Source organism: Dipodomys merriami, unplaced genomic scaffold, assembly GCF_024711535.1.
Source record: "Dipodomys merriami isolate MVZ:Mamm:240054 unplaced genomic scaffold, mDipMer1.0.p SCAF_14, whole genome shotgun sequence".
NCBI classification, from domain to species: domain Eukaryota; kingdom Metazoa; phylum Chordata; class Mammalia; order Rodentia; family Heteromyidae; genus Dipodomys; species Dipodomys merriami.
In genome coordinates, this window is record NW_027202715.1 from 37766035 (window position 1) to 37791540 (window position 25506).

The 25506-nt window shown below is 37.5% G+C and overlaps 1 protein-coding gene and 1 non-coding gene across 3 annotated transcripts; both read left to right on the top strand.

Moving 5' to 3' along the window:
• Positions 1 to 666: 666 nt before the first annotated feature.
• LOC138826159 (cytochrome P450 2C5-like) lies at positions 667 to 24269 on the top strand. 2 transcript variants are annotated; one of them, XM_070021257.1, is made up of 9 exons: positions 667 to 862; positions 2494 to 2656; positions 2821 to 2970; positions 3520 to 3680; positions 5006 to 5182; positions 8038 to 8185; positions 14687 to 14874; positions 20305 to 20446; positions 23747 to 24269. In XM_070021257.1, exons 1-9 carry the CDS (start codon positions 695 to 697, stop codon positions 23926 to 23928), a joined length of 1479 nt encoding a protein of 492 aa, XP_069877358.1. In that variant the 5' UTR covers positions 667 to 694; the 3' UTR covers positions 23929 to 24269. The 2 variants fall into 2 exon arrangements, with proteins under 2 accessions (XP_069877358.1, XP_069877359.1); XM_070021258.1 differs by lacking the exon at positions 667 to 862 and adding an exon at positions 2234 to 2364.
• LOC138826222 (U6 spliceosomal RNA) lies at positions 16685 to 16791 on the top strand. Its single transcript, XR_011371584.1, has one exon. It is a non-coding gene; the product is annotated as a U6 spliceosomal RNA (small nuclear RNA).
• Positions 24270 to 25506: the final 1237 nt, after the last annotated feature.

Genomic DNA, 25506 nt, shown 5'->3' on the forward strand with positions numbered 1-25506 from the left:
CCATTTTTCCGTTGTATAATGGTCAAGGACCTGCAACTTTTGGTCAGTACTCAATATATATTTGGCTTTTCAAAATTCATGACTGATGCTAGGTATTTTACATTGAGTTAGAAATAACAATGGACAAGTCTACCAACTTGTTGAAGAGTCTCAGTAGTGACAGTACATCTGGAAGTGTTGTATAGAGCAAAAAAAAAAAAAAAAACAAGTTTAAATACACATTTCCTGGAAAATACAGAATACCCTAATTTCCAAAACTTCCCAACGTGTCACTAATCTGAGAATCAAGAAAAATACTCTTTCTTTGACTTATGTAATTGTAACCCTTCTGTACATCTACCTTAGAATAGCAACAATTTTTATAAAAAAGGAATGCCATATTTGAAAAATGTTTAAGTTGTTGACTTTAATACTTCTTAACCATAACTGAACATTGAAAGCAGGGAGGTTTGTATTTTAAGTACCAGTATTTGATCACTAACAAGTGCAACCAAATCACAATTGCCTATGTGCCCTCGGGTCATTCTACTTTTATGTCTATCATCAGGACAAAGTCTAATCAGAAGAGAGGTTAAAGTAAACTTCTACCTAATCATGACTAAAACATTGAAGAGGCACACCTACAGTCTCAGGGAGCATTATAAAATGTCTGCCGTGCAAGCTCACAGTACTCTCAGAAGAAGAGAAGACCTCAATGGGTCCAGTAGTTGTCTTGGTGCTGGGTCTCTCCTGTCTGCTTCTCTTTTCAGTATGGAGACAGAACTCTGGGAGAAGGAAGCTCCCTCCAGGTCCCACTCCTTTCCCAATTATTGGAAATATACTGCAGGTTGATATTAAAGACATCACTAAATCTTTAACCAAAGTAAGTACTCTTCATGTTTGGCCAGTGTTCTCTGACAGATATGAATGAAACCATATTTTAAATGTAGCTGAAAGTAGAATAGCATGATTTGTTATCATAAAACAAAATTCTTGTAAAAATTGTAACATGCTTCTGACTTTTCCAGTTTGTATATTAATCATGGAATAAAGTAATGTATTATGTGAGTGGGTTACTGTCTATTTTAATCTCAGCTACAAAGTTGCAAATGTTATGGATGGTTCTCCCCATCTCAGTTAGACAGTCAAATTTATGATGTTTTTTTTTTCTGAAGTTACATGGTTAGGAAAGTTCTGTGAATAAAAGTTCGATTGAAAAACTCAGATAGCATATTAGACATTGATTTTTTTTTTAAATCATGAAAACTAACTTCTCTGAGAAGCTGTGAGTGAATGAAAGGAACTATCTGTTAGGATTTGAGAACATAAAGACACGAGACCATTTAGGGGATACTGATGGTATCAGAGTCCACCTGGATTTTTGCATAAAACTTTGTCTGGAGTAAAAAATGCTGCTGGGTGAGAAATTGTTTGGGAGGATGTTTCATGTACTAGGGCAGCCTCTGCGGGGCCCACCCTCTGCTTCTAATACCGGTAGATCCCAAACTGCACTTGCCTATAGAAACACCTGTGATGACTTAAAACTGCAGTTTCTCTTGTTTGTCAAAGGAAGTAATATTCTCACCAGTAAGAGCTTCAGAGGCTATCTGAAAGCAGTAATCTGACACTGGTTAGGAGTACAAATGAGAATTAAACATATCTTAAGCATGGAATGTCCAATAAGCCTTATCAATGGGGCCCTAGAAATGAATTTAGAATCCACAGACCTTTGTTTTGTTCTTTGTGAATCATGACAAGCCTTCTGTGTGTTTTGATGTGAGGATGAATGACAATGGTGCATCAACTGCCTCATCCATTGCATGGCCAATTATAGGCCATTTCTAAGTGACAGCTATAATAAACCTCCTTTATAACATATGATCTTTGCAATATTTTAAGTTATGTTGTAAGAACCAAACTAAAGCCAATTTATGACAGCTTCTAAAAGTTAACTTGTGTCAGTCCCTAATTCCTGTTCTAAGTTAATGTTGCAAAGGTTGCAAAAATGAGTGAAACAATAACATGTCTGTGCAATATTTTTGGGAACTTTTATTTAAAGTTTGCAGAACACCCCAGAACAAGATGGTTTCGAAACCCAGTCAGTAGAAGATTAACCACAGGAGATGTCAGCCTTGATGGCTCAAGCAGACATCTGGTTCCTGACCAATTAGAATCGAACTTGTCCTTAATCATATCATTGCTGTAATTTTGTGGGTTTTTTCCTTTATAAGCACAGCTATACTGTTACTCGGGGCCCCCTTCCTTCCTCTGCTGTGTCGGGGGTACGGGAGGAGGCCTGAGCCTTGGCTTGTTAAATAAGCCTTGCATTTTGCAGTTTGGGTTCCCTGGTCTCTCGGTGGTCGTCGGAGGGTCTCTGGGACTTGGGTATAACAGTATTTGCCAAAATAAAGAAGCATAAAAAATACAAAGATGATATCAGTTTTGCTCAGGCTCACTCTGAGGAACAAATAATGACTTCTTTCACTAGTATTTTTTTTTCTTTTCATTTTCCAGTTCTCAAAAGTCTATGGCCCTGTGTTCACTCTGTATTTGGGCATGAAGCCCACTGTGGTGTTGTATGGCTATGAAGCAGTGAAGGAAGCTCTGATTGACCATGGGGAGGAGTTCTCTGGAAGAGGCAGGCTCCCATGGGCTGAAAAAGCTAACAGAGGCCTTGGTAAGTGTACATATCCATGTGTGTGTATATTTGTGTGTGGGCAGAGGATGTGTAGATAAGTAGGATGGGAAAAGAGCCAAAGCTTGGCCATCCCTGTACCTGCCATCTGTCAGCTTCCTTTTCCTTGCTTGACTTCATCCATGTTTCTGCTTCCCTTCATTTAGGAATTGTTTTCAGCAATGGACACAGATGGAGAGAGATGAGGCGCTTCTCACTCATGACCTTGCGGAATTTGGGGATGGGGAAGAGGAGCATTGAAGAGCGTGTTCAAGAGGAAGCATGCTGCCTCGTGGAGGAGTTGAGGAAAACCAAGGGTGGGAGCTGCTGTATATCACTATTTTTATTTATTTGTTTATATATTTTTTGGGTCCGGTAGTGGGGCCTGAACTCTGGGCCTGGGCTCTGTCCCTCAGCTCTTCAGCTCAAGGCCAGCGCTCTACCACTTGAGCCACAGTGCCACTTTCGGCTTTTTTCTTTTTGTTTATGTGGTGCTGAGGAATCGAACCCAGGGCCTCAGGCATGCAAGGCAAGCACTCTACCACTGAGCCACTTTCCCAGCCCTATATCACAATTTTAGAGGGGGATATTAAAGGCTCCATTAAGTCCCTTCTGTTTCAGAAATGGGATGTTTTCCAATCAAAAATCAGGACTGTAGGGTTTTTGTTTTTTTTGTTTGTTTGTTTTATGCTATAATTGGGGTACTGGCCAACTCAAGCTCCAGGTAAAAGATAAGCAGGTTTAAGACAAATGGGATATTAGGTTGTTAGAGGAATTTACAAGTAAAATAGTAATAAAATGGTAAAGATGACAAAGGCTGAGTACAGTATTTCATATGTATATTTCATTTGTTTCTAACTCTTCAGGCTCACCCTGTGACCCGACCTTCATCCTGGGCTGTGCCCCCTGCAATGTCATCTGCTCCATTGTTTTCCAGAATCGTTTTGAATATAAAGACCAGAACTTCATGAACTTGATGGACAAATTCAATGACAATGTTGGGATTGCGAGTTCACCATGGATACAGGTGAAGCCAAGATCTTTTCTTCCTAAGAAAACACTTGTCTTTTTTTTTTTTCAACAGACCCAAATTAAATAAAGAGCCACTAGTAAGGTGAATACTTGGACCCAACAATGCTACCTAAAGAATGGTAGAGTGCCATTCAGGTAGTTACTGCCATGGCCACATATTCTAGCATTTTCTCTACTCTATTTTTGTAGTAACTCCAAAGTTTCTGGTTTTATATTAAGGTCCTTGATCAATTTGCAATTGATATTACTTCAGGAAAATAGATAAGGTCTAGTTCATTTTCTGCAGTTCCAAAATGAAGCATGTTGAAATTGGTTTTGGAAGCAGGGAAGGAAATGATGAGAGAATAGCAGAGGAGTCTAGATTTATTGTCTCATCTAGATGTTTTGTATAGCTGGGCCTTGTTGGCTCATAGATAAACATTAGTTACTCAGGAGAGTGAGACCTGGAAGATCAAGGATTTGAGCCAGCCAGGGCAGAGAAGTCTGACAGAATCCATCTTCCAAATAGTCAGCAAAAATCAGTCATGACCAAGAAAACCAAGCAAAAGACTGGGGCTCTGAGTTCAAACCCTGCTCCTGGCACCAAAAGGAAAAATGCATTTTATTTATATAGGGACATGTCAAAATGAGACCTTTGACAGCTAACCTACAATAATAGAAATGGAAGAAAAACAATATAAAGTAATCAGCTGAGAAAGATGTTTAAATCTTTAGGATTTACTCAAGCTAATGAACTCAAGCAATTAATTTGATATTTCCCATTAAATGCCAAATGGATTTTCCTATAAATTGCTTTGTTCAGGTCCTGATAGATGCCCAGTGGATCAGGGGATATCCTGGTGCTTACTGAAAGCTTACATTTCCTACAGGTTTGTTTTCCAATCAGTCATCTCATATTCATGCTATTACTGAGCCAAAGTATTTTTCCTCAGAAAGGAAGCATATTTGCAACAATAGGAACTACTAGGAATCACTGAGTAGAATCAGAGTGTTTGCTGATTCCACTGTGATCCTAGATGATGAAGTAGCCTGGGGAGAAATGACAAAATTGAACTATAAAATTCTTCAGAATGTTTTATAGAGTTGGCATGGCTTAAACTCTGTAAAAGTTAATAACTATATGATCACAGAGAGGTTAGATACTCTATCATGAGACTGAATTTTAGGGTATCCTTGAACCCCTCTGATTTATATGTTCCATTTGAATTTCCCTTCAAGATGGAAGGCATGTGTCATTTTTATTTGCAGCCAAGTTTTCTATGATATGTATATAGTATGTATATGCAAATATATTTAATAAGTTATTACTTTTGCTTTTAGATCTACAACCTTTTCCCTGGTCTCATTGATTATCTACCAGGAAGTCACAAAACATTACTAAAAAATTTTGATGATATAAATAATTACATTTTGAAGAAAATAAATGACCATGAAGAATCATTGGATGTTAACAATCCAAGAGACTTGATTGATTGTTTCCTTATTAAAAAGAAACAGGTAAAATGATAAAAATCGCATTTATTTGAATCCTTGAGCATTCTGTGAAATATTAATTAGTCTTTGTTACTGGAGATGTTTAAACAGAGCAGCAGTGCTTGAAAAAGTAAATTATCCGTTTATATATAAAGAAAGCTAAACTAAGCATCCTGGGAAACTTAAAATTAATTTCTCAAATAATTAGGATACATTTACTCTTTTTATATAAAATAATATAATAAAGAGAAGCAGAATGCACATGGCAGGTGAATAGAAACAATTTTCCTGCTAAATATGTGTCATTATGTAAAGATGGGTTTCATTATTATATAATGTATAGAATAGAATATGTGAATATTTTGTAATTTCTGTAAGTCAGAATTGGTTTTGAAGAAATAATTCTGGAATTATCCTTAATTGGTCATAGTTAATCTTCCTTATAAAGGATTTTCAGTTGTGGTATTTAAAAAATATATATCACAATATCATTTTATTATGCTTTTCACATTTTTATTAACAAATTTATTGTGCAAAGGCTTCTATTGTGATATGTAACAGATGCATATAATGTAATTTAATCAAATTCACCTCTTCTGTTTGTTTACTAATTCATCTTCTTTATGTAGATTTTAGAGGTTTTCCTTATGTTTCATCACATAAACATATAATGAGTATGTTATATATGTAACATATATATAAAATACATATAGATAATGCATAGATAATATAGATATCATATACATATAATATACTGCAATCAACTAAGCAAAGTTTGAATCCTTATAATGTACCATTGGATTATTATAACACACTTATGACAGTCTAGTGTGAAATTAGAGTGCATTATTGACTGACTATAATTTTAATCCTCCCCCCTCCAATTGCATCCTTCTCTGGTTGTTTTTGTCACAGATTACATCTTTAATATATTGGGCATCCACAGAATTGATCTATGATTATTGCCTCCTAAATTTCCCTTAAAAAATATGTAGTTGGGCGCCAGTGGATCACCCCTGTAATCCTAGCTACTCAGGAGGCTGAGATCTGAGGACTGAAGTTCAAAGGCAGCCCGGGCTGGAAAGTTTGTGAGACTCCTATCTCCAATAAACCGCTAGAAAACCAGAAGTGGTGCTGTGGCTCAAGCGGTAGATCGCTCGCCTTGAGCTGAAGAGCACAAGGACAGCGCCCAAGCCCAGAGTTCAAGCCCCACAACAGAACCCCCCAAAAATGTATATAATCTAAAAATAGGTTGACTAAAAAAATAGTATAATTAACATTCATATTTTCTGTTTGGTTATACTTAACAAGGATATGTATTTCTTGACTTGGTGTGAATTTATTGTTGAATATGCTTTAGTTTCTACTTGAAAGCTGATTCCCCTTAGGACTTCTTGTATGGTAGATCTGTTCATGACAGACTCTCTTCTCTTTTATTTAACTTAGTAGTATTAACTTCTCCTGCATGATGATAGCATATGAGATAAAATTAGTGTTTTAGTCCATGACATGGAATCATTCGATTTTTGTTCATTTAGAATTCCATTAATTTTTCAACATTGATACAGCCTAGAGTATAATAGTCTATGTGACCTGCAACTATTAACTCTCCAAATTTATTGTGACTGATGGAAGCTTTAATATTGGTGTTTCAACATATTATTCTAGAGTAAGTTGACCTCAAGATTTAAGATTACCTGTAGTTTGATGATCATAGAAAAGTACATAAAGTAGGTATTACCAAAGTTTGTTTAACTTGACCAGCTTTCAAAGCATGTGATGTTGATATAGTCAAAGGAGATGACCTTTTTCCAAGAAAGTACAAAGGTTGAGAGGACCCGTTCATTTTCATTGCTTTAATTACATATTATTAGACACACTGTAAGTCATCTGGAGATTACAAAAGCATGATGGACTTAATGTTGGCCCAGGGACCAGTTAGAAAATGATGTATTTTGACCATTTAATGATTTCCTCATTGAACATCTAAAACTGCAGCCTTGTTGACAACTTGGTTTTGGGCCATCTTCTCAGTCCTTGGCACTGCTTCATCCATCCTCTCTCCTTTGTTCCAATGACAAGTTAATGTGAAAACTTTTTGTCTTCATGATTAGTGTCACTTCAGCTCATGCTCTCCTAGTCATTCCTACTCAGGTTCCCTAGACCACCTGACTTGATACTTCCCATCTGCTGACTCATCATGTTTTGAGGAACCCATTCTCATTCCTTGTGACTCCTAAGTTTTGCTGCCTTTTAGCATTTTCACAAGCAATATTGAGCATATACAAATATGTGATACAAGAAGTTAAATTGTAATGAGGATACATGCCTATAAAACCACTATCAAGGGGCTGAGATCTAAGGATCAAACTTTGAAGGCAGCCTGGACATAAAAGTCTTTGAGACTCTTATTTCCCAATTAAACAGAAAATAGTGAAGTGGAGCTGTGGTTCAAGTGGTATAGCACTAGCCTTGAGAAAAGAAGCTCAAGGACAATGTCCATACACTGTTCAATAACATCAACTGAAAAAAATTTTAATTGCAGATTTTTGCTTCAGGCTTACAACACCTATGTCCCTAACTTTCCTACTTGCAGTATTCAATTTTCTGATCCTTCAATATTTAGAGTAAATTCAGTTATTAGTAGCTTAAATGAATGATGAGTTTCATGACCCCAGATTCAGTCATAGCCCAGATCAGTTAGAGTCAGGACAGCCCAGGAGGCCTGAAGCCTTACTTAGTCTAAACTAGTCACCATCCCACTGTCAATTGTGCATTGCTCTTATTCCTTTACTCTCCAACTCCATACCACTGTGAGATATTGTGAATTCACTGTCATCAAATATGCTGGAAAATAATATAATTGCATCAAATCTTAGGAGCAGGAAAATCACAAGGAATCATCGGAATTTACTAATGAAAATTTGACCATGGTTGCATCGGATTTATTTGGTGCTGGGACAGAAACGACGAGCACAACACTGAGATACTCCCTGCTGCTCCTGCTGAAGCACCCTCAAGTCACAGGTAGGAGCACAGGGGGAGACCTAGGTAAATCTTCGGAAAATATAGGAAAGATGCTGGTAGTGATTTGCCTTGTCAGATATGTCTTACAGCTCAACATCAGCTGAAATCAGAGACAAGTGAAAAGAACAATATAGTAGGAAAAGCAGCAAAACTCTGTCATGGGTCTGGATTTTCTGGCAGGTACTCATTGGAAAACTGCTCTAGCATAAATTGACATACAATAACACATTGATTTTACACCCAAAACTCCAGCTTTTACAAAGGGTTCTTCTATATATTTTTCCTCATTCTAACTATTCTAATGCTGCTATAAGCCAAAGAGTTCTCTTGTCACCAATGCATAAGTACAATCCTAGAAATTAATGAGGAACTATGAGATAAATTCCATTCCTGAATATTTTCTCATTGGAAATGTATAGATGCCATACCAGAAGGTATTTTACAATTTCAGAAGTCTAAGTCCATAAAACTTATGTTTGGTAAAGTTAGAATTTTACAAGGGCATCGGTAATTTTTATCATTTACAATGTTCTTTTGTATTTATAGAGTTTTAGGTGTGGAAACACTATGTAAAGTTGTAGGAGATATTATAAAATAATTTAAATGAAAATCAGACCTCTCACCACAAAAAGGAGAAGAGAATACTAACTGTATAAGATGTCTACCAAAATTCTGATACTCAGAATAGATGTAACTGTGATAAAATACCTGAGCCAGACACATGTTGCTTTCACCTAAATGTGGTAACAGGAATAGTTCTGAGGGAAGAAATACCAAGCTATATCTCCAAAATTCCCATAAAGTTTCTCCCTTTTTATTTTGCCAGTCCTGGGCTTGAACTCAGGGGCTGGGCACTGTCTCTGAGCTTCTTTTGCTCAAGGCTGGCACTCTACACTTGAGCCACAACCCTACTTCTGCCTTCTTCTGTGTATGTGGTACTGAGGAATAAAAGCCAGGGCTTCATGCATGGTAGGCAAACACTCTACCACTAAGCCACATCCCCAACCTCATAAAATTTCCTATTTAGAAGTAACAATATCAAAGAAAATAGAAAAGAATTTAGCAAACAGACTCTCCTTGTTCAAATTCTTATCACACCTCCTCAGGTGAAAAGAAAACTCTCTCCACACCAAGAAGACTGACTCTCTCTCTCTCTCTCTCTCTCTCTCTCTCTCTCTCTCTCTCTCTCTCTCTCTCTCTCTCAAGAACTCTGTACTCATTAATTTTGGGAAAAGACAATGAAGTATAAAGTTGAGAGGCCTGGCCAAGCTCTCTTGTTTTTGATGCATAACTTTTTTTGGATATATCTTTTATTGTAAAGACACTGTACAGAGGGGTTACAGTTACATGAAAAAGGTAATGAGTAAATTTCCTATGGAACATTGTTATCCCCTCCTTTGTTTTTCCCCTACCATTCCTTTCCTTGCCACCTCAACTTCCTCCCTCCCCCACCCACAAAGTTGTAAAGTTGGTTTTCAACATAGTGTCTTCTACATCTCATTGTTACAATGGGTCAACCTGTATCCTGTTTCAGCATTTTGTTATTTCCCTTCCCTTCCCCAAATTAGAAAAATGTTTATACAAGATGCAGGGCACTGGAATCAAATACAGTGAAGACAGTGGTTATACCATAAGGGACGAACATACAAAAGAAACAAAAATATTACATAGTACATTATAAATACATTGAAAACAACAGCGAAAAAGATAAAATTTCTTGTGTCTCTATCTTTGGGGTCATTTCACTTAGCATCACCTTGTATGTTAATATGTACATAGCCTTTGACCTTTTGTGCTAGTCATAGACATATACTAGTTATATATATATATATATATATGTATATATATATATATATGTTATATACCAAATTTTCTTGATCCATTCATCTACAGAGGGTCATGTGGGTTGGTTCTATGTCTTTGCTATGGTGAATAATGCTGCGATAAACATAGTTGTGCTGGTAGATTTAGTATAGCCTTGTTTGTGATTGTTTGGGTAAATCCAAAAGGGGGATTGCTGGATCATAGTGGAGCTGTATGTGTAATCATTTGAGGAACCTACATACTGCTTTCCAAAGTGGTTGAAGAAGTTTACACTCACACCAACAATGCAGTAGGGTTCCTTTTTGATCACATTGCCTGCAGGTGATGCACAACTTTCTGTCTGTCTTTTTTCCTGAAATTTTTCCATATTGAAGAACTCTAAGAACCTCCATATTTTACCAATTTGATAGAAAATTCTCTCTAAGTGTCCAGCAGAATAAAGGGGTAAAAGCCTTCACTCAGCATAAAGTTGTAGCATTCCAGAATACCAGGGTTAGAAAGAAGATCATCACAAGTTTCAGAAAGACACAACTAGGTCAGATATCAAGAGATGATGGGATTGCATCATAATTCTTAAGGGTGGGCTGGGAAGGTGGCTCCATGGTAGAGCACTTGCCTTGCATGCATGAGGCCCTGAGTTCGATTCCTCAGCACCACATAAGCAGAAAAAGAGCCCGAAGTGGCATTATGGCTCAAGTAGTAGAGCACTAGCCTTGAGCTGAAGAGCTGAGGGGCGATGCCCTGGCCCACAGTTCAGGCCCCAATACAGGACACCCCCCCAAAAAAATTATTGAGAGTAAAAAGAAAAGATGGGAGAGTAGACTTCCATATCAGCCATAAACTTGATACCCCATTATCTCTTTTTTCACCCAATATGGTATAATATGGTGTAATGCATTTTGTTCAGTTATCTCAAACCAAGTTAAGGAAATCATGGATTCCAGAAACCAGGACAGGAAGTTTATGGTGTAATCTGAAACACACTGAGGCTGCTACAAACTCAGATAACACCCACATCAGAACAAACCAAAAACCAATGATGCAAGGAGGGAAGGAAGACACTGAGAATGAAGGAGACATGGACAAGAGTCTCAGAATTCTTACTTACTGATCATGTATTGCTAGGTGTTTTACACAAGAATTTCTGCATTTTCAAATAATTCTAGGTCAGAAAATAGAAAATCATGAACTGACTGATAAGAAAGAAATGGGAAGTACGATAAATGGAATGCAATTCCAATTTCCACCCAAGTAACAATATTGCTGAGCCAGAATGATTGAAACTGTGAATACTGGTGCAAAATCTGATGTTTTAAGACCACACTAAAGCTACCAGCATGACTATGTTTATCAAGAAATGTGGTATATATATACAATGGAATTCTATGCCTCCATTAGAAAGAATGACATTGCCCCCTTTGTGAGGAAATGGAAAGGCTTGGAAAAAATTATATGAAGTGAAGTAAGCCAGGCCCAAAGAAACATAGGTCCCATGGTTTTTTTTATTTGCAATACTAGTATATGTCTGAGTCAAGCAGAAAAGGTCAGATAAGGTGATGTTAGGGAAATGAACCCTAAGATATGTATTCAAATGTTTTTTTTTCTTTCATGGGATTGTTTCTAACACATTTATAAGATTATTTATTTGTTGCTTCGTATGTCCCTCCCCATAGTATTACCTCAGTTTTCACTGTATTTGATGTCTTTATAATTTGTGGAGGGAAAGGGGAAAAACAAATCTTTTAAATAGGGATACAGCTGGACCCAGTGCAACAATGAGATGTACAAGTCGTTATGTCGAAAATGAACTTCACAACTTTGGTGGGGGTAGGGGTGCAGGGCGGATTGGGGGATGGCCGCTTGAAGATGGGAAGAGATGGAAAGGGAAACATAGGAGGAGGATACAATGTACTCATTATGTTTCCCATGTAATTGTAACCCCTCTGTACAGTATTTTCAAATAAAAAAAACTGATGTTTTATCTAGTATATTGTTGTGAATGAAGTAAAGGGAAACATACATGTTTATCTCTATATGCCTATTTGTAGATGTGGGTAAATATATAAGACAGAGATATGAATGCACGTTTTACTCTCCCATGCTAGGATATCAATAAATATCTTCTAAAATGATTAAAAAATCAACTGGGCATTGGGCACCGGTGGCTCACACCTGGCTTCCTATGTATTCAGGAGGCTGATAACTGAGGATTGAAATTTGAAGTCAGGCCAGGTATTAAAGTCGATGAGGCTCTTATCTCCAATAAACTACTCAGAAAAAGCCAGAAGTGGTTTTGTGGATCAAGTACTAGAGCACAAAGTACATATTATTGAGCACAAAGAAGCTCAAGGACTGCAGCCAGGCCCTGATTCAAGGTGCAAGTCTAGTGGAAGAAAAAAGAAAGCATCATTGTTTAGAAAATGAACATAATTTTCCAAAGCAGATTCTACAATGTCCAATATGGATATCATCAGAAAGTGGTTCAATAATGTGACTAGTACTGTACACTGTACACATGCATACACAAAGATATACACTATTTGTGTTTTTGTGTTTTTTTTTGTTTTGAGTCCAGTCATGGGCCTGAACTCTGGGCCTAGGCCTTGTCCCTCAGCTCTTCAGCTCAAGGCTAGCGCTCTACCATTTGAGCCACAACACCACTTCCAGCTTTTTTGTTCTGCTTATGTGATGCTGAGGAATAGAAAACCCAGGGCATCAGGCATGGAAGGCAAGTGCTCTACCTCTGAGCCACCTTCCCAGCCCATACACTATTTATATAATGCTTAATTATTACTTATTTGAAAATAAAAATAATGTTTATTTTTGTTTTTCTTTGAGGACTATCATTTCTTCTTCTGCATTTTTATTAGTTTACATGTATTGTACAAAAGTATTTAATGCTGATACTTCCATAGATGCATACAAAGGTTTTCATTTTTATTATTAAATAGCTGTACAATTAAATAGCTGTTTCAATTCAGCAAGCCTTTCATGCATTGCAATGTGTCTGGACCAAAGTCAATCCCTATAATATACATTCATTCATAGTTTCACTTAATTATGTACTAGTTTGTGAAATATATTCTTCTCTTCATATCAACTACAGCAAAAAAAGGCACATTATTTACTTAGTATCCATAAACTAATAGAATTTGAGAGGCACTTTAAAATTATCTCTTTTATCAACAAAAATATTTCTGAATTTGAACAAAATGGGACTATTTTATTAACATCTTAAAAGTGATACTTAGAACAATTTATGTTGGCTAGCCCATGAATTACCATTCATATTTGTGGAGATTTGTGAAATCTGGAGATATAAGTGAAGATAATAGTGTCCTCAAAATGTACTTTTATTGTCAATATTTTATTCCCTTTATTTTAAAATGTTTTATTATTGCAGATTTATAAGAATATCATTCCTATGATAATAAACTTCTTACATATTAAATAAAGTTGTACTACATAAAGGTATTTTACTACAATATATAAACTATATTAAATGTACATTAATAGTCTTTTTTGTGTGTTTTTCTTAACAAGAAACTAACCTCTATGCCTTGATTAACTCATTATAAGGCTACTAAGCAGGAGGATGATGTGTGTACATGCTGAAGTCTTAATACTCCATGGGATTTGAATTTTTTTACTTCAAATCTTGTTAAGATTCACTATCACAATTTTTTTAGCAGTGACTTACTATGATCAATGTGTCTCTTTCTTCCTGTTTTGCCCTTTCTTCTTTTTTTTATTGTGAAAATACTGTACAGAGGGGTTACAATTACATGGGCAAGATAATGCGTACATTTCTTATCAAGCATTGTAGCCTCCTCCTTTGTTTACCCTTCCCATCCCTCCCAGCCTCCCCCCGACCCCCCACCCAATCCTCCCCACCCCCTCACCAAAGTTGTAAAGTTCATTTTCCACATGACAACTTGTACTTCTCATTGTTGCAATGGGTCCACCTGTATCCTTATTTAAATGACTTATTTTTCCCCTTCCCATTCACAAATTATACTGACATCAAATACAGTGAAAGCAGGGGTTATACTGTGGGGGAAGGACATACAAAGCAACAAAGAAATAATCATATAAATGCTTTAGAAACAAATGCATGAAAGAAAAAAACATTTAAATACATATCTTAGGGTTCATTTTCCTATCACCTTATCTGACCTTTTCTGCTTGACTCATATATATATATATATATATATATACTAGATATTGCAAATAAGGGAAACCATGGGACCTATGTTTCCTTGGGCCTGGCTTACTTCACTTAATATAATTTTTTCCAAGTCTTTCCATTTCCTCACAAATGGGGCAATGTCATTCTTTCTGATGGAGGCATAGAATTCCATTGTGTATATATACCACATTTTGTTGATCCATTCATCTACTGAGGGGCACCTGGGTTGGTTCCATATCTTAGCTATGGTAAATAATGGTGCAATAAACATAGTTGTGCTGGTAACTTAGGCGTGGTCTTGTTTATGAGCATTTAGGTAAATGCCCAAAAGTGGGATTGCTGGGTCATAGGGGAGCTCTATGTGGAGTCTTTTGAAGAACCTCCATACTGCTTTCCAAAGTGGTTGAACAAGTTTACACTCCCACCAACAATGAAGTAACCTTACTTCATTGAACCTTACTTCACCATTTCTTATTATGTCTCACCAGCTAAAGTGAAGGAAGAGATTGACCATGTGATTGGCAGGCACCGCAGCCCCTGCATGCAGGACCGGAGCCAAATGCCCTACACAGATGCTGTGCTGCATGAGATCCAGAGATACATTGATCTCCTACCAATGAACCTGCCCCATGCAGTGACCTGTGACATTAAGTTCAGAGACTACGTCATTCCCAAGGTGAGCTTGTTTCTTTTCTACTGAGCCTCCATAGGGAGCCTGAGTTCTTGAGGTCACTGCAGGATTCTTCTCCTCCATACCACCTGAGAGAGCCGCAAAAGTCTTACAGTTGGCTGCTCAGGAGAGGTTGTGGTATAGCAAGTTTGGGGTTGTATATCCAGGCAAAATTATCACTGGTGTCCCACACTGTGAATCCCAATTTTGTTCTGCCCCTTAAATTCTTTTTGTTTTAGGGTCTTCTCCTTGGCCTTGTTGTCTTTTTTTTTCTTCTAGTTCCTCCTTCTCCTGCTGCTGTTCCTCCTCCTCCTCTTCCTACTCCTTCTATTCCTGTTTCTTCTCCTTGTCCTCCTCCTTGATGTTTTGGCTATGCTTAGTTTTTGTATTACCAAATGAGTACAAAAACTTATTATTTATCAATTGCCCAATATGTTGTGCTGGGATATATGTTATGCCTCCAGTAAAGTTATAGATAAATTTGGGAGAAAATGTTAACTTGATTTCCTCAATTCATGAATGAGTCATGCTTCCAATTTACCTATGCCTTCCTTTATTTTCCAAGTAATATTTTGTTTTCAATAGAGTAGATTACAAATAAATTCATAGACTTTGTTTAAATTCATAGCGCTTTGCCTATTACTCTTTTAGGTTTTCATTGGCTTTCATGCTTGTTGACTTGTGCACTGTCCGTGAGCTCATTTGCTCAAAGCTAGTGCTCTACCAGTTTGCAACACAGTTCCACTTCCAGTTATCTGGTGGTTAACTGGAGATAAGAGACTAATGGACTTTATTGCCTGGGCTGGCTTTGAACCATGACCCTTAGATCCCAGCCTCCTGAGCAGCTAAGATTACAGACATGAGCCACCAGTGCCTGGCTTGATTGCTATTATTTTTTGATGCCTTTGCTATCATTTGTACCTGATATATAGAAACATAATTGCTTTAATCATTCTGATGACCTCATGAAATGTAGACTCATGAAATTTACTAGTCATTGCTAATGAATTCTCTGTAGATGTGTTCGGAATTGAAGAGTGTATTACAATAATATCTGGTTTAATAGATTCCGCTTGCTTTTCCCATTCTTGTGCCTATAATTGTGCTTTGTTGAATTTTTGTACTGGCAGCCAGATGGTGTAAACAAAATAGATTTTAGTGGTCATCTTTGTTTCGTTATGATTGGCAGAAAAGATTTCTAGCTTGGTATTTCACAGTCAATTCTGGTATCTTAAGTAGATTAAAAAAATAACATTAGGGAAGTTTGCACTGTGTTCTTACATATGTATGAATTTTGAACATAAACATGGTAATATTTTGAATCAGATCTATTCTCTGTAATGATTCTTCTTCTTTGAAAAGTTTTAATTATACAGGTGATGTGCAGAGGGGTTACAGTTACATAATTCAGGTACAATAGGTTTCTTCTTGGACACTGCCACCCCTTCCTTGGCTCTCTCCCAGTTTTTCCTTCCCATCGCCATCCACAAGTTGTACAGTTCATTTTGAACATAGTGTCTGGTGAGTGCCACTGCTGCATTTGTTCACCCTTTGTCCCTCCATTTCTGTGCCTCCCCTTACACTCCCAAAGACAGATAAATGAACAAACAGAACAAAGAGGAAGAAAACAAAAAACAGCAAAAGAAGGATAAAACCCTCATTTTCATTTCCTGGAGTTCATTCCAATAAATATTTCTTTGTATGATCAGATGCACCTAGGCATTGAACCTTTGTGTTCTCCCCAAAGTATCCTCGTATGGTCTCACAGTGTGAATGCCTCGGTTTCTACTTTTTATGTGTTTAAAATTTTAGTTTGGTGCTGTCTTAGGCAGCACATATAGTAAAAAAGAAACAATACAGAGAAGATTAGCATGGCCCCTGCATAAGGGTGCCTCTCAAATTTGTGAATCATTCCATATTGTTATCAAAACGAATACCAGGCAATGGAAACACTGGAGGAGGGATATTAGGGGCACAGGAATGGAGGAAGGACTGATAAGCAAATGCATTCATTGTATTCTAGATGGGTAGTTGTTGACCTTCTATTGCTTTATGCCCTTCTTGCTTTTAAGGTTTCTGCTGTTGAGAACTCTGGTATTATGCTGATGGGCCTGACACCATAGATGACTCATTGCTTTTCTTTGGCAGCTGTCAGTACTGTTTACTATTTCTGAATATTTAATGTTTAACTATAATGTGTCTTGGAGTGAGTCTTTTTTGATATGGTCTGTTTGCTGTTCTAAAAACCTCGTGTACCTGGATTGTAAAGATTTAGGAAATAGTCTCACATCATTTTATTGACTATGTTTTGTATTGTTTTAGCATGGGCCTTTTCTTCAGCCTCTATGTCTATGTTCCATAGGTTTGACCTTTCAAGTTCCCAAGGTGGGCTTGTATAATCTTTTCATACTTTTCACCTAGTTCTTCATCCGACTAATCTATCTACTTTTTCCTTGATCCCTGATATTCTGTTTCAATTTGATTTACTCTTTTCTAATGAGTTCTTTTTATTCATATAGCTTTTCATTTACAAAATTTTAGTTTAACTATTTTTTAATATTTCTGTATCTTTATTGAACTCCTCATTTATATATTGCATTGTTTGTCTTACTTCATTTAGCTGTTTATTTTTATCCATTTCAAATTCACTCATTTTTTATACTTGCTCTTTTTATTTTATTGAAATCATTTTTTTGAAAAAATTTTTCTTTTAATTTTAATTTTTATTGTCAAAACACTGTACAGAGGAGTTACTATTACCTGGGCAAGATAATGAGTACATTTCTTATCAAGCATTGTACCCTCCTCCTTTTTTTCCCCTTCCCATTCCATCCCATCCTCCCGCCACCCACCCACCCAATTCTCCTCGCCCCCCCTCTAAAGTTGTAAATTTTGTTTTTCTACATAACGACTTGTACATCTCATTGTTGAAATGGATCGACCTGTATCCCTATTTAAATCATTTGTTTTTTGCATGCCCTTCCACAAATTATACCAACCTCAAATACAGTGAAAGAAGGGATTATACCATGGGGGGAGTAACATACAAAGCAACAAAGAAATAATCTTATAAATATGTTAAAAAACAATCGCATGAAAGAAAAAAAAACATTTGAATACATATCTTAGGGTTCATTTCCCTAACATCAACTTATTGGACCTTTTCTGCTTGACTCAGACATATACTAGTTATTGCAAATAAGGGAAACCATGGGACCTAAATTTTTTTGGGCCTGGCTTACTTCACTTAATATAATTTTTCACAAGTCTTTCCATTTCCTAACAAATGGGGCAATGTCATTCTTTCTGATGGAGACATTTTCTTGATCCATTCATCTACTGAGGGGCATCTGGGTTGGTTCCATAAACATAGTGATGCTGGTAGCTTTAGTGTGGCCTTGTTTGTGATCATTTAGGTAAATGCCCAAAAGTGGTATTGCTGGGTCATAAGATAGTTCTCTGTGGATTCTTTTTTTTTTTTTTTTTTGGTCGGCCGCGGGGCTTGAACTCTGGGCCTGGGCGCTGTCCCTCAGGTCTTTGGCTCAAGTAAGCGCTCTACCACTTGAGCTACAGTGCCACTTCCGGTTTTCTGGTGGTTTATTGGAGATAGGAGTCTCACGGTCTCTCCTGCCCGGGCTGGCTTTGAACCGCGATCCTCAGATCTCAGCCTCCTGAGTAGCTAGGATTACAGGCGTGAGCCACCAGCACCCGGCCTCTGTGGATTCTTTTTTTTTTTTTTTTTTAATTTAATTTTATTTGTGAACATACTGTACAGAGGAGTTACAATTACATGGGCAGGATAATGCATACATTTCTTACCAAGCATTGCAGCCTCCTCCTTTGTTTACCCTTCACATCCCTTCCCAGCCTCCCCCCTCCCCCCCAATCCCAATCCTTCTCCTTCCCTCCCCTTCCCCCCGCCCCCCCTTCCCCCGCCCCCCCCCCCCCCCGACCGACGTTGTAATGCTCGTTTTGGACATGACAACTTGTACTTCTCATTGTTGCAACAGGTCTACCTGTATCCTTAAACAACTGGTTTTTTGTGGATTCTTTTGAGGAACCTCCATACTACTTTCCAAAGTGGTTAAACAAGTTTACACTCCCACCAACAGTGCAGTAAGGTTCCCTTCTATCCACATCCCCTCCAGCATCTGTTGTTATTAGAGTTTATGGGTGAGGTAGTATCTCAATGTTGTTTGGATTTTAATTTCTTTTATGGCTAGAGAGGTTGAGCATTTCTTCATGTGTCTATTGGCCATCCTTCTTTCCTCTTCACAGAAGTTTCCTTTAAGTCTTTAGCCCACTAATTTATTGGGCAGTTGTTTCTTGGAAGATTTGTTGTTGGGGGATTTACTGAAGGGGCTGTCTTTCTTCCATTCTACTTTTTTAGCTCCCTTATCAAAGATTAGATGGCTATAGGTCTGTAGGTTCATTTCTGGGTTTTCAATTCTATTCCATTGGTCCTGAGGTCTATTCTTGTGCCAATACCAAGCTGTTTTGATTACAATGGCTTTGTAGTATAGTTTGAAATTTGGTATTGATATTCCTCCAGCACTGTTCTTTCTGTTGAGGATTGTTTAAGCTATGCAGGGTCTTTTATTGTTCCATATGAATTTTTGGATTGCCTCTTCTATTTCCTTGAGAAATGAGGATGGAATATTGACAGGTATCCCATTGAATTTGTAGAAAGCCTTGGGAAGTATTGCCATTTTCATGATGTTAATCTTTCCAACCTAGAAGCATAGGCGTTTTTGCCACTTGAAATCATTTTTCTTGCAATCATGCATTTGAGTTCTTTGGGCTTTAATCTTCTTCAATATCCTTATGTCTATTGCTATAGAATTGTTAAACTTTGGAGATACTTGCCTTTTTCCATACATTCTGTGTTGATATATTTTGGTTCTGAAGCCAGTTCATTGTTTGGAAGTCTTCATTACCTATAGACCAGAAGATTGAACTAAGTGATTCTCATTGTATCTGTCACCATTTTAACTATTTGTGCTTTGTGTTTTTTTGGCGAGGGTCATGGGGTGGTGGTCATGGGGCTTGAACTCAGAGCCTGAGCACTGTCCTTGACCTTTTTTGTTCAAGTGGTTTACCGCTCTGAGCCACAGTTGCAAATAGGAGATAACAGCATCATGGACTTCCCTGCCTGCACTGTCTTTGAACTGTAGTCCTCAGATCTCAGCCTCCTCAGTATCTAGGATTACAGGTGTGAGTCTCTATTTACATATATATGCATGTATGTATAGTTTATATATATTTGCATAGGTTTATATATATCTAGGTATATATCTGTATAAATCTATGTAGATGTATAGCTATATCTATCTATCTATCTATCTATCTATCTATCTATCTATCTATCTATCTATCTATTTATCTATCTATCTATCTATCTAATTAACTTATGTTATCTGTGTGTATTGTTCCCAGGGCACAACCATATTGACATCACTGACATCTGTGTTGCATGACCCCAAGGAATTCCCCAATCCAGACAAGTTTGACCCTGGCCACTTTTTGGATGAAAGTGGTAACTTTAAGAAAAGTAACTACTTTATGCCTTTCTCAGCAGGTAATACAATTTCATTTCCATACCTCAGGATAACTTTGGGGGGGATGTCAGTTGGAACATACATAAAGCCTCCTTGGGGCTGGCATATTTCCCGTAAGCTCCTGATTAGGAGCAGCACTTTCAATGCCCTTGCACTTTTCTGTTCATTATGCATCTCCACTGTTTGATCAGATTAGCGAGACCTCAGTTTCTCCGTTCATTTCTTCCAAGTTCAACAAGGTAAAGCAAGCAATTCTGGCATTCATTCTTTACATATATCATAATGATCTCTTTCTAAACAGTGAAACTCATTTATACTGCCCTCACTCACAATGAGAAATATGATCTCATCAGAGGTCCCTCCCACATCTTTTTGTGGCATTTATCACCCCCCAGGCTTCTCTATAGAATGATTCTCTCCCAATAGACACAGAAGTACACCAAAGGGCAGTTAGGGAAGATCATCACAGATGACAAGACATGAGGATTTGTGGGTGGAGTATTAACTCATTTGTCATGTCCTTGAACTTGATTATTAAACAGAAAATGGCATAAGCAACATTTTAAGACATTTAAGGTACTTCAACAGGGACAGATAGTAGATCGAAGACAGAGCAGAACATTAGAAAGAAAGTCAAGAACCACAAGAACAGAACACTTTTTACAAAACTGTCAGAAACTGTCAAATATTGGTAGATTTCCCACAATGATCACAGAGCACTCAGCTCTTCTTTCAGTCTAAGACATGTGTCTGGATATTGTATCCCCACACCTGCAGTATGTGTGCTATGTGTCTGACCAGGGAGCAGCCCTCCTTCACTGACACTGTGACTTTTTGTCTTTTTTGTTTGTTTCTTTATTTTTCTGGTTTTGGGGTTATTTTTATTGTCAGTTGTGGGGCTTGAAATCAGGGTTTGGGCCCTGTTCCTGACCTTTGTTGCTCAATGCAAGCATTCTCCCACTTTGAGCCACAACAGTACTTCTGCTTTTTGGTGGATAATTGCATGTAAGAGTCTCAGGGACTTTCTTTCTCCAGGCTCACTTCTAATCATAATCCTGTGATCTCAGCTTCCCGAGTAGTTGGATTGTAGACATGAGCCACTGGCACCCAACTAATGACCTGACCCTTGGTATCTGCTTTACATCTGTCATATAGATACCATGGGAAAGGCAGTGATCGTTCTTCAAAAATTCACTTTTTTTTTTACACAAAGGGAAACATTTTAAATAATGAGAAAATTATGGTTTCAAATGATTTGAGTGTCAGTGAAAATCTGAATATGATATTTGGGAAGCTGAATGAGGGGAGGATTTTATGGCTTGAAGGGACACAAAGAGCACAAGAAAGGACATGAAATGTGGTCTGTGTCTTGATGTCTATAGGAAATGTATCATAGCCAAAAGGAATTTCATGATGTAGTACTTAAACTTTGTAATTTAATGTAGGCTGATAAAATGGACAGTTGGGCTGTCAATATTAAAATGCAAAAATTGTTCATCATTTTTCTGGGGACAGTTCACATGAGCAATATGAATGGGTTTTCTTAGAAAAACATAGATGTCTCTAGAACATACAAAGTGTATCATTGAAACCTGAGACTCAAACTTTTTATAAATAAATAATGAAATTTTGTTTAAAATTGTAATAAATCCTATTCTTATTTTAATTTCTCAGCAACATTTCATGAAGGAATTATTAGCATCCCCATTTAATATTAGGAGAAAATAAGGCTCAGATATTTTACTAACTTACCCCACATGGGTGGTTAATGACAGTGTCAAGATTTGACTTCTGTGTTGACTTGGAAAGCAGTATTTCCTACCACTATTTTTACATGTGATGAATTCCACTTAGAGTCATGGGTAGGTCTATGTCCTGCACTCCTACATATTTACTATTCTATAGGTACAAAGGTTAAGAGAAAATCCCAAACACATGATCACATTCCTTTCTGATCAGTAGGGATAATACTAAAAGAGAAGGATGGGAATAGGTCATAAGGTTGAGGACAGACTGTATTAAATCCTTATCTCAACCACAGGAAAAAAGTACAATTGGAAGCCAAAAGATCTTCTGGAATTATGAGCCTTTCCTTTAGCAGGGAACATATTAGAGTAATGATATAATAATTTGGCAACCCACAACCTGGCAAAGAGAAAGAGAAAAGAGGGAAGAGAGGACAAAAGTGGTTATCACCTCGAGATTCTTCTGCATTAATCTCCTATGTTAGACTTACAAGTTTGTGTGTGCCTGTGTTACCATTCTCAGATTTTAAAAACAAACAAACAAATGTATTAGTGAAGATTACATATTCCCAGATATCTGTACAGCTTTCCTGCTCTCTGTGCATTCGGTAATTCACTGAAGGCACATTGACACATTCTTTTTTTTTTTTTTTTTTGCTGGTAGCTTCAGTATGGCCTTGTCAATTTTATTTTCCAAAAAAAGTTTTTAGATTTACAGAGAAATCAAGATGGAAGTCCCTAGAGTTCTTACATGCTTACTCCTCTTTTCCCCTAACTGTGCCATACATTAGTATGGTACATTCACTATAAGAAGAAAATCAATAATGGCACATTATTATTAACTAAAGTTCAAAGTTTCCCTTCCTCCCTTCCTTCCTTCCTTCCTTCCTTCCTTCCTTCCTTCCTTCCTTCCTTCCTTCCTTCCTTCCTTCCTTCCTTCCTTTCCTTCTTTCCCTTCCTTCCTTCTTTCCTTCCTTCCTTCCTTCCCTTCTTTCTTTCTTTCTTTCTTTCTTTCTTTCTTCCTTTCTTTCTTTCTTTCTTTCTCTCTCTCTTTCTTTCTTTTCTTTCTTTCGTCTTTCTTTCTCTTTCTGTCTCTCACCCTCCCTCCCTCCCTCTCTCTCTTCCTTCCTTCCTTCCTTCCTTCCTTTCTACCTTTCTACCTTTCTTGGTTGTTGGGCTTGAATTCAGGGCCTGGGCACTGTGCTTGAGCCTCTTTGTATTCAAGGTGAGCACTCTACCACTTGAGTCACAGTACTACTTCCATTTTAGAGTGGGTAATTGGAGATAAGAGTCTCCTGGGCGTTTTCCTGAGTGGGCTAGCTCGAATGGTGATTCTTAGATATCTGCCTCCTGAGTGGATAGGATTAAAGGCTTGAGGGACTAGTGCTCAGTCAAAGTTTCTTTTTAAAAAAAAGATTTGCATTACTGGCGTTTGAACTCAAGGCTTTCAATACATTGACACATTCTTTTACCCGTTACAAATGCAATGCTTCACACTCTCACACTTGTATACATGGAGTTATTTCTTGCTTTGACTTGTTTTTTGTTTTTTGTTTTTTTTTACAAAAATTTCAGGGAAACGGCTTTGTGCTGGAGAAGGCCTGGCCCGCATGGAGCTGTTTTTATTCCTAACCACCATTTTACAGAACTTCAACCTGAAACCTCTCATGGATCCACAGGACCTCGATATCACTCCTGTTCTGAATGGGCTTGCCTCTTTGCCACCATCATACCAGCTGCGCTTCATTCCAGTGTAAAGAAGAGCTCTGCTGTCTGGCTCCAGCTGTGCAGCAATCTGCAGTTCCCTCCTCTGAGCCACCACTCACCTCCTTCTCCTGCCCCATCTCCCCTCTCCCTCCAGATCCAGGAAGATCCTTGCTCTATTTTGGAGGGATTCCTATGTAATTGCACTATGACATCTAAAATCTCTTATGCTTTATAATAATTTTATTCACGACTCCCCTTGCCAATACTTCTCTAATGCTGATTGACTAATATGTTAGTGTGATAAAACTAAAAAATGATTACCGTGTGACAGGTCAGACTGCTTTCTCTGTATATCATCCCTTATAAATATAATTTTTTGTGCCTTTGGTCATTCTTGGACTGTCCTCCTTTGTTCAAAATTCAGCGAAGCAATGAAACAAACTAGAGTCCCATGTTGACCCCATTACGGCAAGCACTGGCAATGGGAAGGGGAAGATGGTAGGAAAACTCTTTGGCTATGTCACTTGTCATATCTGGAGATGTGGATTTAACGAACAAAAGCAATGTCCAGAATATCTCCTCCTGGAGGAAAATAGTTGAGACAGACATGGACAGAATAAACATTAAAGGCTAGTGTTCACATCTTTATTTTGGTGCTAGTGTGAACAAAAAATAAAATCAAAGTATTCTTATCAATTGATCTTTGCAACTGAAAGCCAGATATTGATAATCATTTGCTCTATTATTTTTATTTATGCACATCAATTGTACATTTTAAGATGTTTCATAGCTGCATACAATTTAGTTTGAGCATACCAGTTTTCCTTCACTTTTGGCAGTACTAAGTTTTAAATTCAGGGCTTTGTTCTTCCTACACAAGAACTCTACTAATTGGACATATCCAGCATCTGTTTTTTCTACTTTGTACACATTGTTTTACACTCAACATCAATGTGATGTCAATTATAATAAGGGCACTGAAATCACTCCTCCCATTTCATTCTTCAAACTTTCACAATTGTGCATTAACACACAATTTTCCCTTCCTTCTACCTTGCCATGTATCACATGAGAAGTACCGTCATTCCTTATCTGTGGTGGACTCTTTCCTAAAAAGAAGCCCCTTGATGCAGGATTTTATTTTAAATTTTATTTTATTGTAAAGTTTCTTACAGAGAGGTTACTGTTACATGAGAAAGGTAATGAGACAAGAACAATGTTCTTGTCGACCATTGTTAACCCATTCTTTGATATTTTCCTACTATTCCTTCTCTCTCCCACCTCCCCCAATCCTCCCTTCCACAGAAGTTGTAAAGTTCATTTCCAACAGTGTCTTGTGAGTGTCATTGTTGCTGTGGGTTACCCTGTGTCCTCGTTTCAGCATCTTGTCATTTCCCATTCCCTCCCAAAATTATATAAAAGTATATACAAGATGCAGGGAACCAAAATCAAATACACTGATAACAGGGGACATGGGGATATATCATAGTGGGAAGAACATACCAAAGAAACAAAAAAATTACAGGTGGACCCATTGCAACAATGAGATGTACAAGTCATTATGTCGAAAAACGAACTTTACAACTTTGGTTGGGGGAGGAGGATCAGGTGTGGGAAGGTGGGGGCAG

Bases quoted from the DNA above. Each gene is read 5' to 3' on its own strand.
- LOC138826159 (XM_070021257.1), top strand. From the start codon at position 695: ATGGGTCCAGTAGTTGTCTTGGTGCTGGGTCTCTCCTGTCTGCTTCTC. The intron at 2,971-3,519 runs GTGGGAGCTGCT...CTAACTCTTCAG, and splicing joins GGAGTTGAGGAAAACCAAGG to GCTCACCCTGTGACCCGACC. The intron at 5,183-8,037 runs GTAAAATGATAA...ATCAAATCTTAG, and splicing joins TCCTTATTAAAAAGAAACAG to GAGCAGGAAAATCACAAGGA.